Below are 12,577 nucleotides of genomic sequence, written 5' to 3'. Positions count from 1 at the left end.
GCACATTCTCATACAGGGCTGCAACTATCTACCCCTCACACTGGACGTCTGGGAAGAGCGGCATTGGCCGACAGGGCCATTAAGTCAACATAAAGGTTATGTATGTATGTATATATATATATATATATATATATATATATATATATATATATATATATATATATATATATATATATATATATATACATTAATTTAAATCCTCACATAATACAATCTTCGCAAAACACGATTGACAGATTTAAACAGGACCACTGACCGCTAGAAATAGTGTACTTTGGTTTATTCATCTTCATGTCTTCATGTGTTTAATGGTCAGATTGATTCCCATAAAACATATTTTGGAATGTTTGATAAACTAGAACTGGAATATCTGTACTTCATACAAGGTTCTTGACAGAATGCTCTGCAGTGATACACAACATAGATAGCGGTAGCCCCCATGTAGCTGACAGATAGTCCCCGTGGGCGGAGCGGTACTTCAATACAAGACGCAAAACTCAAAACTCAATCTCTTATTGTTTTAAAGCCAAATTGCACATTTAGATGTTCTACTCAATAAATAATTGCAACTGACAATACTGAGCCTGTGTCAAAAAAAGACAACTTTAGGACAAAATGGATCGATGCCGAATAAATCAAATCAAATCCTTTACACCAGGCTGTATACGACTCTCTACCGATGTGAAAGAGACTAAACTCCTTTGCGAGATGTGTCCAAAAGTTGGCTATATAACTCGGTGAACACAATCATGTCCTTTTTTGGAATTGATCTGAATACAATCCATATGGAGACTAGGCTTCCCCTGGACGAGTTGTATTAACATGAATGGGGCTTTGAAATGCTTACACCCTGCTTAAATAAAGAATAAACAAAGAAGCTACGCAGAAACGGACTTGACACCGCGAAGTCTTTTTCACCAATCCTCCCCAGTGATATGATCAATATGTTTGACACAGGCACTATCGGCATGCATTATCCACTCGCTCTGTAGTGACTTGTGTATTTCTATATAGCTTTCTTCCTGTGTCGTAGGGGAAGGGAGAACTTGACTCAATGAGGGAGCTGAAAGTCAGTGATTTCATCCTGAAGGATGATGGTGTGAAGAAATATTACACGCTGAAACACAACGAACACCTGAAGAATCATCCAGGGCATTTGGTCGATGATAGTACACAGCCAACATCACAAATGTATGAGATGGACACTGGTAGTGGTACACTGTCAAAGCATTTGAGCAATACTCTAGAAAGCTTTCAGATACTTCTAAGTGACACTATTTGTTCCAAAGGGTAAATGTCAAGTATAAACCAAATTCTGGTAACCCCTGGTACTACCATCAACCCCTGGGTCATAGTAAGATAGGAGCTATGATGAAATACATATCTGCTGCAGCAGGTCTTAAATCGTACACAAATCATAGCAATAATAATATAAGCAATAATAACGGAAGATTTTGATCGTAAGCAGAGACTTGGCTAACTACTTTTTCCGGCGTTTACAATCGCCAGCTTCCATTGAACTATGACCAACCGTATCACAAGACACCGTGTTCCTCCATCAACATCGATGCCATACGTCGATGTGACAAGGTTGATCATAGCAGAAAAAATAACTGCCGAGAATAGAAATTACATTTGTTTACACCCACTACTTGTCCCCAGCTGCTGCGAGTAACAATGTGAGGTAGGGGATTTCCAAAATGGGTGGGGAATTTCTCGGGCAGCATTCATAACCCCAGCTTCGACTATTATATCGTTCGTTGCCGAAGCCTGGTGTTTCTAACAAGGGGAAAAATGCTACTATTATGGCCCGCTCTTCATCTTTATGATGGGAACCACAAGCTCTGCGAACTTAACGTAAATAGACAAAAACACAAAACTAAATGAACGGGCAAGACTTCAAATCTTATACGGCACAAATATGCAAACACGTGGACGCTTGGCACATTAACGCTACATGGTTAATGTACACCAGGCTAAGAACAGAAACCGCGCTGAAGATAAGGGAGGGACTCCGACAACAAGAAAAGACCACACCATAACTCTCGTGCTCTCACCTGACAGAAAAGCATCTTATTTCAGTATGTGTAAAAGGTAAATCGTGTATGCATAAGGACAGTTTAAGTAGCTATTGTATGGCAGTTGTAAATTTCAGGTTATCCCAGAATATTTCTGACGCTGAAAAATATTCCAATGCATACAATGTACGCTATGTGGCTCAATAATGAAAAAAAATCGAAGCCGAGACAAAGCTGTGCACATTCAGCGCGACGCCCATAAAAGACGCTGACTTCATAAGCTTATCAGGAGGCTTATTCTAACACAATCACAACCCTCAGACTAAAAACAAAATGATTGCGTCGTCTTATTAGTTACCAGTTTAGGCGGGAAATCTTCTGCCAATCATCTGAAAGAAGAATGCTGATTGGTACTACCACAAAACGCATTTATTGTCGCAACTGATTGAGACACAAAAATCAAGTATGGTGGCATTTTAATACTCTATGAAAAAATATTGACACTAGACTCCACAAACGGATTCTCACTTAAACATAATTCCAATTTTCTGTCATAGATTTCGTTCTAATTGAGTTGGTAACGTGATGCATTTTATGATTGTTTTAATTACCCAACCAGATTCCATAGCGCGGGAACACTTGAAACCCGATAACGGGCATGCTTTACCAAATATGTTCTAGTATGGTACTCAAATAACCACAGAAAGAGGGTGCCAAAATCTCACCTCTATGACTAAAAGTCCATGAAAACTCACCTCGACAGGATAGCCCACCTCCTGAAGTGTCTAAAAGCCAGTTTCTGACAATTTCCACACGGCTCTTTAAAATTTAAACCTCCATAAACAGACGGAAACCTGACCTTTGACCTCAAGCATCCAAGAATTAACCTGATCACACCTCTTGGGACTACTTTTCCTAGTGGTCTCCAAACCCTTTCAAAACACAGTTTTGGGCCAAAATTATTGACTAGTAATCCTAACCTATAACATTAACCTCAAAAATGACAAAAAAGGCACCACATCTTCAAAGAAAAAGAAGTTTTATTGTTATATACCCTGTACTACATTCCTGTACTACACTCACCGGGCACCTTGTACGCATGCGCCAATAGAAATCCCTGCCCTAACATCGTTACCAACGGATAAAGGAAACAGCTCAAGCACGTCTGTCAGAATGTTTTATTGGCCATATCAGCACACAGAGGAAGTCCACCGGATTCACAGATATATTTCATGCACATCTATGTGTGACATTGTGATCTTATTTTAGTGCGAATACGTTTTAATTAATTCATTGACGCAGTAATGACTGATGTATGTAAGTGGGGGTACTGGCTCCGCATGTTCCGTTTAGATTTTTTTAGCATTAACTGCCATGATTTATTCGTTGAAGATTAGTTTAGGTTCTTCTTGACCTGCATTCTGCAACTAAAATGTCAACGTTTGCGGAAGTTATAATTGCAATTGATATCCCTTGTCATCTTTTTTTGCCTTCCTAACTGTCGTAATTTGATCGGCAAAATAGAAAAGCTACGTATCTGCGTCGTTTCTTCACCCTGTGGTTCTTAACTGTGTGGTACCTGATCTGTTTTTGGCTTTCAAAATTATTGTTTAGTCACTCCTTAATAAGCAAATCAAGTAAATCTGAAGCCCTGTGTGTTTGCAGATCCGTTTGTTTCTTTATTCTGGCAAATGAATGAACAGATAGTAAACCGGCCATAGCCGTGTGTTTATACACACGTATACAAGGCAATAATGAATATCGATATGACTGACTATTATGCCTGATTAGCTGTTATGTAACTCCCGCATCCTGCGGAAAACAGTGGACGGACTGACAATCAGCATGGCAAAAATTACAGGCACTCTGAATTGGAGTTCTAACAGGCTTTCGATAAAGTTTGGTAGTATTATGTACCGATGCCTGCCCCTTTCTAACCGCTGTACTGCAAGACGTGGTGGAGGTTCTTCCCTTGATAACATATTGCAGAAAGATTGTTGCAAGGCATACAGCTTGCCCATCAAATCATCTGAGATACATGTCTCTCTTGTTGTACTTGCACAAATGAATATAATCCTGTCAAGCAGATACACGAAATGATCGATGTCATCAACTGATGGTACATCATATGCGCACCGCTCTCTATAGTCCGAACTGTGTCCCAGAGGTAACCCAGGATGGCCTGTCGCAGTGTCCCCTGTATCTGCAAGAAAACGTACAAATAGAATCAGGCCCATTGGTCGTGTCGTTGTCATGGTCGTTTCTTTGTCTAATCAGCAGCCTTTCAAGCACGGGTGGCATTTTGAAAACATGCCTCAGCATACCCCGTTATCATTATTCAATCGTCCAAGAAGCGGCAGTTGGAGCCGTCGCACACATACATGTCTTGTACAGAACTTGAAGTTCAATCCGACTCTCCTGTGAACATTCTGGTCCTTTTGTCGTCGATCGCATCGTCATTGAAGGGATAGATCCCGGTTTTCGCAAATGATGTTTTGATAATGTGCGGTGTCATGGCACTATCGTAAACGGAACTGTTTGCAAAGTTCCGTTTGGTTACCTGAAATGATGTGTTGGCTGCCTGCATGACTTCGAGTGTCATGGCCCATTTTTTTCTTCAGTGGCGCGAACACACATCCAGGGGTTGTAGAAAGTGGGTTGTGTGGGGAGGAAGGCCTAAGATGATAACTTCATTTTGAAGTGCCTCCTCTAGCACTCTGAGCGTAAGATGGCTGTAATGTTGATCCATGATGAGGATGACTGGTCTGTTTTGCAATGTTTGAGAAACGATTTTTGAACCACCTTTCGAAGAGCACCTCATCTATGAATCCCGACTCCGAGTATGCATATAAGGCGTTGGCTGGTCCGCCCTATGTGTATTACCCCGCCCCTCCGGAGTTTTTTTTTACGATCTCGTCCTTATAATGTGACTGCCTCGAGTGCCCTCAATCTTGCCAAATAGCATAAGCTGGGAAATCAAACCTTTGCGATGAAAAGTTGGGTCCTACTACTTCCCGAGGAAGGTTTCAAATGTTTCATGCGGTCACTAAGTTTCCTAAATCATTGAAGAGTCCCATCAAAAAGCCAAAGGGGATGAAAGTAGAATGTGTCAGTTTCATCACTTTGCATTTCGTCCTCAATTTTCTCTTTAACTTGTTCAGAGTTTCTCTCATAGGCATCCATATTGCGTTACTTTCCACAAACATTTCTACAATCCCACAAGAAACCTGGCTCAATGCAACTTGTGGCATATTTTCGGGGCTGAAACCTTCCTTAAATTTTCCTATCGTAGTCCCAGATTTTCCTCACTCCTAACAAGATTTAGATTAATTTCCTGATCAGTAAAACACTGATAGCGATAATCAAACAGAATAAAACCTTCTAAGATTTTATTCAGACACTTTTAAATCGGACTCTGATATGTTCAATTTTGGACAGACTCTTTTATTGGACCTAATCACAACAATGTGTACATCTATCTTGATCACACAAAAACGATAAAATTGATGGTAATGAAATGTACACATTGAAACAGCTTCTGGCAATTGCAACATATTCTCGGGTACAATGTTTTTTTTCTTTCGTGTGCGAATACGTTTCACTTTCGTTGATACACAATTGAAAATAATGTCTTTGCCATTGTTTGAGGTTTCGTGGAAACTGTCATTGTGGACGAATGTTAAAGTAAGGCTCACAAGTTCGACAAAAAATCAGTGCTACTTGAAGATTTGAATTTTCTTTTACCCATTTCCTAAGTTCTTCATTCCACTCTTGTAGATGCATGTAATCGCCAAAGGTTGATGACTTCTTACAATAGTACATGTACTGATAATGCTCCTCCACAGCACACGCAGGTATTGGTGGTTGGCATGAAGAGTTTGGCAAAAGATCTTCAGCAGCACTATAGTAATGAAACTACAAGGCACAGCAAATGACCTGGCCGTCTAAAAAAAAAAAAAGGCATTGCGTCGCGTTGTTCTGGCTAAAGTGGGCCAGTATAGCAGTGTTTGTGAGATGCAGCGTCCATCTATCAAACTTCATACAAGGGTATGAGCAGTACTCGATGCTGTCCTGAAAGAGTTCAATGTAAGACGCCAATCTTTATACCACACACAGTAGTTTTTGGGAAACCATGTGAACATCATGCTGAAGGTAAGGATACACATGTACTTAAAGCTTAATTTGAAATCAGACTGTGATACTTTCACTTGAGGAATGAAATAGGAGTTATCAACTTCTCCCGTACCAGTTTGAGCCGGAGGCAGAAGAAAAATGACAGCGACATGGAAGCAGCAGTAGGTCGTGGAAATGTTACAAAATCGGTGGAACTATATCGGCCCCTCCCACCAACGTGCGGGATTATTCAGGGGTCTCATAATTATATTAATATTACTTAATATAATTTTTCGCTGCCATCACAGTGCATCGGATAGTGTCCGCATGTTGAGTATTGTGAAGTAAATAAAATCAACTGATTTCATGTATCCCAAGTAAATTTCCTGTGCTTATTTGGAATTTGAATGATGAAGTAATTGGAGTACAAGTAACATACATACGTATACCCTGCATGACATGGTGTTTCAGGTGTTTATGTGGTCACTGCACCATAATGCCCACAGCGACAGAGTGTGTTTGCTGCCATGAGCTGGAGACGGTTCATGACAATAGGGAGTGTGGGGGGGAGTTTGTAGTCAGTGAGATGCGCAGGTACACGATGTAGTTTGTCCAACAGGGTGGAGTAGTTGTAAGATTAGGAAGTGCAGGGAGAGTACAGCTGTATTTGCAGTGTTTAGACTAGGTGTATGAAGGTACCAACTAAGCTAGAGTATAGAATGTTATATATGAGTCTCAGTCTGTACATCAGACAGATCATGCTTTTCAGTCGGTCTCTACCTTCCATGGCTTCTACAAGAGATTTTGTGGCATTCACAACACCAGTAGAGCGACGGGCACGGGCACGGGCACCTGCCCCTTCATCCGTATTAACTTCATTATTACCCTGCTGACTGCTGATCTCCACGCAGTCTATATTGTCTATCACTGCACAATGCACAGGTGCACTGAGATTGTTAAGTAATATACAAGATTCAACGGCACAGATCGTTAGCCAGTCATACAGCCTGCTACTTAAATTTCTTAATGAGACAATTTTTTTATGCGCATGGACGAATCAGTTTAGGGGCTCCCACAATAATCTATATCATGAAAACAATGTGGCTTACGTCAGCTTTGTCTGGATCTCTTGTATGTATCTTATGTTAAAAACCACGGAAGAAAAAGGACATGGATAAAAGAAAAGTATCGACACTCATCACTTAATTACTTTCAATTATCATAGCCTCTTCTCCTCAAAGAATATCTGCCTGAAGAGAACAGCTGCTATGTAAACACATGTTAATCCATGCTCCTCTGACACTTATTAAGTTGAAGTCACACATCATTCAGGAAACGTAACTTTCGCCATTTTTTCATCCTATTATAAAAACTTTTCTCACCGCCCCATTTCCGATTCCAGCCCAGCGACTTGGCTCTTCAGCTGTCGGATCTCCTCATGTTATATATGACCTGGACCTGGTCCTCTGGACCTGAACCGGACCTGAATTTTCTGGCTGGTACCCACCCCTAGTTATTTACAAAAACAAGGAAGAAATTTCAAACAGGACTTGATACTAAATTGTACTGACAATACATTTAATGTCAAAATGCATGACTTTTCAGCATTTTGAAAACTATTCAAAACATAATATATAAACTTACCATTCATTATCTGTTTCGAGAAGAGCCACTCTAGCCTTCAGCTGCCACATTTCTTCGTCTTTCTGGGCGAGCCTAACTTCTTTAATGTTGTATCTAGATCTGGCCAGAGGTCTTGGAAGGCTATGTGCTTACTAATAGACTTAAACACTATTGGCAATTCTTGAACGAGTCCGAACTTTGCTCCTTCACAGAGGACGATCTCCAATCTTCCAGGGAAAACTGAAAATAGTATCTGTTCCTTTTTTGTAGACGTCAACTGCCGCAGCTTCTAATGTAAATCTAACTACTGAACAGGGTATTCGTAACTTGAAGTTTGATTCCTGAGCTTTTATATTACACAGAATTAAAGCTGTTCTACAAGTCATATATTGCGTTTACCTACAAGTCCATGAGCTCATCATCCCTCTGTGGAGGGTGGTCATCCTTGAGTTGTAGCCTCTTCTGCTCCTTGTAGCATGATTTGTATTTTAACCCTCCCCACGGTGTGTTCTGGAAAAGAATGGAAAAATGTAACATGACATCTCTTAAAATAACACTGGAACAATTTTCAATGAAAGAAAGCCAATAGTATACAATATATAGATTGATAGTTAGATAGATCTCTCTATAGCCTCCCTAGCCTCTTGCTGCTGTCTGAGTCCACATCACAGTCACCTCTGGTTCCCTTGTGGGACGAACTCCACGGCCGCGGATCTTGCTGGTGTAGGGACCCGACAAATGCTCCTTGTTCAATCCAATTGGTGACAGGTATGTTTGGATGGCAACTCCAAGTGCCGCACTGGCGGCATACACGGCTACCTGTGAACTTTAATCACATCGGAAGCACCTGTAACAGTCTTCAACAGTTGGTCGTACTCTGGCTTCTCAACATTGTCACCTTTGATGAAGTTCGCTGTTGCCGGGGGCCTTAATGTCGTAGAATGCCTGGTTGGAGAAGATCGCCGGCGCCGTCAAAAGACGGATGCGCACATAGCCTTAATGTAGTAGTACTACTCACTACTGATTGGAGGCAGCACTTCAACCTGACGTTAGATGTTTTCAGGTTTGTGACTTCTATTTGCATCGTTGTCATGGCTTCTGAGTAGAAAAGGGAAATATCATGAGTTTCGGAGCATTCAAAAAGATAACATTGAAATCTAAGTTGAGTACGGGCCTCTGTTTATCGCAAAATTTTGTAGTAACTAGAACAACCTCACTCTCCAAGAGGTCACTCAATCAGCTGGTACACAATATTGACAATCAACAACATTGAAAAGAAAGACAAAATCTTAAATACAATCTTAACTGAAAAAAAAACACAGTAAAACTAGGCCAAGTTTGCAAATGATTCAAATTCAAACATCAATTACAAAAGATCTATTCTATCTTAGCAATCTTATCATTTCGCGAGAGTCAAACTTCTTTGTTGAGCAGTGATGTTAGTGCCTTGCACTGACTACTGTATTTACGGCGTGACAAAAACACACTAAACTTCACAGAGCTTGTGTCACTGCTTCACTTGACATCTCAGATTTCTTGGTGATGTCATTCACCCTACCTTCCATGTGTTTTCCTTTCTTGTACAGTGAAACCTGCCCATCCGGGCAACTCTATCCACCAACCAACTCCAGTCAACGGACACTCTGAGACGGTCCCGTCCTATTTTGCATAGTAATGGACCTCTTTCAGACAACCAACTGCTTACCCCAACCAGCGGACACTTTGTTCCGGGCCGCACCGGCCATTCACACTCTATTCAACGGCAGCGACAATCAGTCCGGCGGTCATTTCAAAGAATAGTCTACAATCGTCGGCAAGCTTTCACATTTTATTCTGCCAAACCTTCAAATTTTCTGACAGCACAGGTCTATATCACCAAGAAAGTTCAATAGAATGGAATTTAAGGTCGGAAACATGAAAGATCGCACTTTATGTCATCGCATCGTAGAACGTAACTTTAACGTTACATAATCTTTACAATTCAACGAGCGTAAAATATATTTAGTAAACGCTATTCACGAAAAAAAACCCTCTAGAAATATGACATACTTTAATCAAATCTTGATTCATGTGGCAGACATCGCCTGGTGAGCTGTTTTCTTGAATAAATTTGGAATTTCTCGGCGGTTTCGCTTCTCGTCAGATATGTTGTTTTCGTCGCCATTTCAAAATGGCGGGCAAGCTAGATTGACCTTGGAGGTCACGGAATATTCCATTGATAACAGGGCCGTCGACAACTGTATACATTTATTTTTAAACGCTATGATCGGTATACGCTATCGTATTAGGAACGTAAAAGCACCTTCATGTTTCTTTATTAAAAGCAACATTTGTTTTTTTATTCATTATGTTTCATTTGTGCCATGAATAGCGCGCACCGAGCCTTCAGTGTCCCTTCATTCAGAGTGGGTTTGTTGTTGTTTTCCAAGCGACGCCATTTTTTTTTTCGGCCCGGAGAAGACAGACAAAAACGCAAGCGATTTTCTTTGACATAAAGGGCATAATTTTAGGTTAAATGTCCCTTTCATCGCCACCAAAAAACTTTATGATTGTCTGGCTTGCCGTGGCAGTTGTAACCACGCCGTCCACTGCACATTAATTGTCTGCAAAAATTGCCGACGCGGCGTCAGCGCAGCCCAGCTTTGATCAAGCAATGGCGTTTGATCTTTTTTGTTCAGACCACCGGCTCTCTTTCAAAGAAATCATGTGCCTACAGACAATTTTTCCAAGCTGTATAAAAAGGCAGCTTTCTTGGTCTGGATTGTCACTTGTCCATAGACTATCATGGCAATGGCTTCCAACACATCGTCACCGAAGAGAAAACCTTTAACGCTACAACAACGGGTTGAGGTGCTCCGTGTCCATGACCAGACCAAGAAGAGTACGCGTAAGTTGGCGGAACAGTTCAACTGTGGGAAGACTCAGATCGATGGAATTCTCAAACGGAAACGGGAAATCATGGAGGAGTTTGAGAACAACGCTCCGCTCGACAGGAAAAGGGCGCGGACAACCGGCAACGAGGAGCTGAACATGCTGTTGTGGGAGTGGTTTAAGGATGCTACCGCCCGAAAACTGCCGGTAAGTGGCCCTATGTTGCAAGTCAAGGCGCTGGAGTTTGCCAAGGAACTAGGCAGGGACGATTTCAAGGCGTCAAATGGGTGGCTGGGGGCCTTCAGAAAGCGGCACAACATCAAATTTGGGACAATGTCGGGGGAGAAAGGCGATGTGTCGGAAGAAGTGACCGAGAGCTGGAAGGAGAGACTGCCGCAGATATGTGAGGGTTACGATGCGAGGGACATTTTCAACATGGACGAAAGCGGTCTCTACTACCGGGCATCAACCGACAAGACTCTGTACGCGAAAGGAGATGACTGTAGTGGGGGGAAGCGTTCAAAAGACAGAGTCACGATCGCGTACTGTGCCAACCTACTTGGGGAGAAGGAGAAACCCATCGTGATAGGGAAGTCGAAAAATCCACGCTGTTTCAAGAACGTTGACAAGGACAACCTGCCAGTCCACTACTACAACAGCAGAACAGCGTGGATGACAGGTTTCATCTTCGAGGACTGGGTCTGTAAGTTCGACAGGAAGCTTGGACGTGCTAAGAGAAAAGCGATCTTGTTCCTGGATAATGCCACCTGCCATCCAGACCTGAGACTCAAGAACTTAAAACTGGTTTTCTTCCCACCCAACACCACCTCAGTGTTGCAGCCGCTGGATCAGGGGGTGATCCAGACAAACAAACTTAAGTACAGGAGGAGACAACTGTCACATGTGCTTGCCAAGATGGATGAGGACAAGACCCTGCAAGGTCCGGAGATTCTGAAGTCGACCAACGTCCTACAAGCAATCTACTGGATCAGCTACGCGTGGAATGACGTTGATCCTTCCACTATTGTCAAATGCTTCAACAAAGCTGGCTTCACTGTGACCGAACCACAACCTCCCCAGACTGGTGAAATGGCAGAGGAAGACACCACGCCAGTGAGAGTAGAGACACTGTGTATGGAACTGTTTGGCTGTGAACTGAGTGAACTGGTTGAGATCGACAGAGAGCTGGCAACGTGCAACAACGAGAGCAGAATGGTTGGGACTGCCGCCGAGCTGCTGAGTAACCTCCGACCATCCACCGATGAAGCAGAAACCAGCGACGAGGAGGACGAAGCAGCAACAGTCGAACAGCCAGCAAAGCAGGTCAGCCTTAGAGAGGCAGGTTCTTGTGTAGAGACTCTGAAAGATATGTGTTTGGGTAGTAACTATGGCGAGATGTTAGATCTGATCATGATGTTTGAGGCCAAACTTGCTGTGAAATGTGCAGAAAGCCAGCAGTTGGCAAGGCAGTCCACCATTCATGAGTTCTTTGGAAAGAAGTGAAATGCAATGTGAAATGCAATGTGTAAAGCATACTGAAATGCATTCTGAGATGCAATGTGAAATGCATGCCATAGTGAAATGCATAGTGAAATGCAATGTGTAATGCATACAGTGAATTGTGAAATGCAATGTGTAATGCATACAGTGAAATGCAATGTGTAATGTGTAACTTGCAAATGTAGCGTTACATGTACTAAGACATCTGATCAGTTCAACATGTTTAATATTCACATTACTGTATAAGTGTACATTAATGTACATTTTGTGTAAGTTCTTTTCATTATTGAGTTCAATGGTTTTTATGTATTTCTTTGCTCAGTTTAATTAAATATGTTCTTTGGAAGTCAAAACATGTGTGCTTGTGAGTTCTATCTAAGACGTAGTTATACATTACATATACACAGATGCCTGTCCCCACATTCATACCAACCAATTAGCCAACCAACCCA

The 12,577-nt window shown here is 41.8% G+C and overlaps 1 protein-coding gene and 1 long non-coding RNA gene across 2 annotated transcripts; one reads left to right on the top strand and one right to left on the bottom strand.

The window, feature by feature from the left end:
- Positions 1-205: 205 nt before the first annotated feature.
- On the bottom strand, positions 206-9,311 carry LOC118418393. The gene is made up of 4 exons (XR_004831453.1): positions 8,773-9,311; positions 8,154-8,264; positions 7,514-7,640; positions 206-4,221 (listed from the first exon to the last, which is right to left on the bottom strand). It is a non-coding gene; the product is annotated as an uncharacterized LOC118418393 (long non-coding RNA).
- Positions 9,312-9,767: 456 nt separating this feature from the next.
- Positions 9,768-12,124, top strand: LOC118418392 (tigger transposable element-derived protein 4-like; the record flags this gene model as incomplete). The annotated part of the gene is given in 1 exon segment (XM_035824271.1): positions 9,768-12,124. A coding segment is annotated over 1 exon segment (1,586 nt), but the record flags the coding sequence as incomplete, so codon positions are not given.
- Positions 12,125-12,577: the final 453 nt, after the last annotated feature.

This window comes from Branchiostoma floridae, chromosome 6 (genome assembly GCF_000003815.2).
Source record: "Branchiostoma floridae strain S238N-H82 chromosome 6, Bfl_VNyyK, whole genome shotgun sequence".
Taxonomy (NCBI): Eukaryota; Metazoa; Chordata; class Leptocardii; order Amphioxiformes; family Branchiostomatidae; genus Branchiostoma; species Branchiostoma floridae.
Note: the sequence above shows the minus strand (reverse complement) of the source record. Positions and strands in the feature narration are given on the sequence as shown.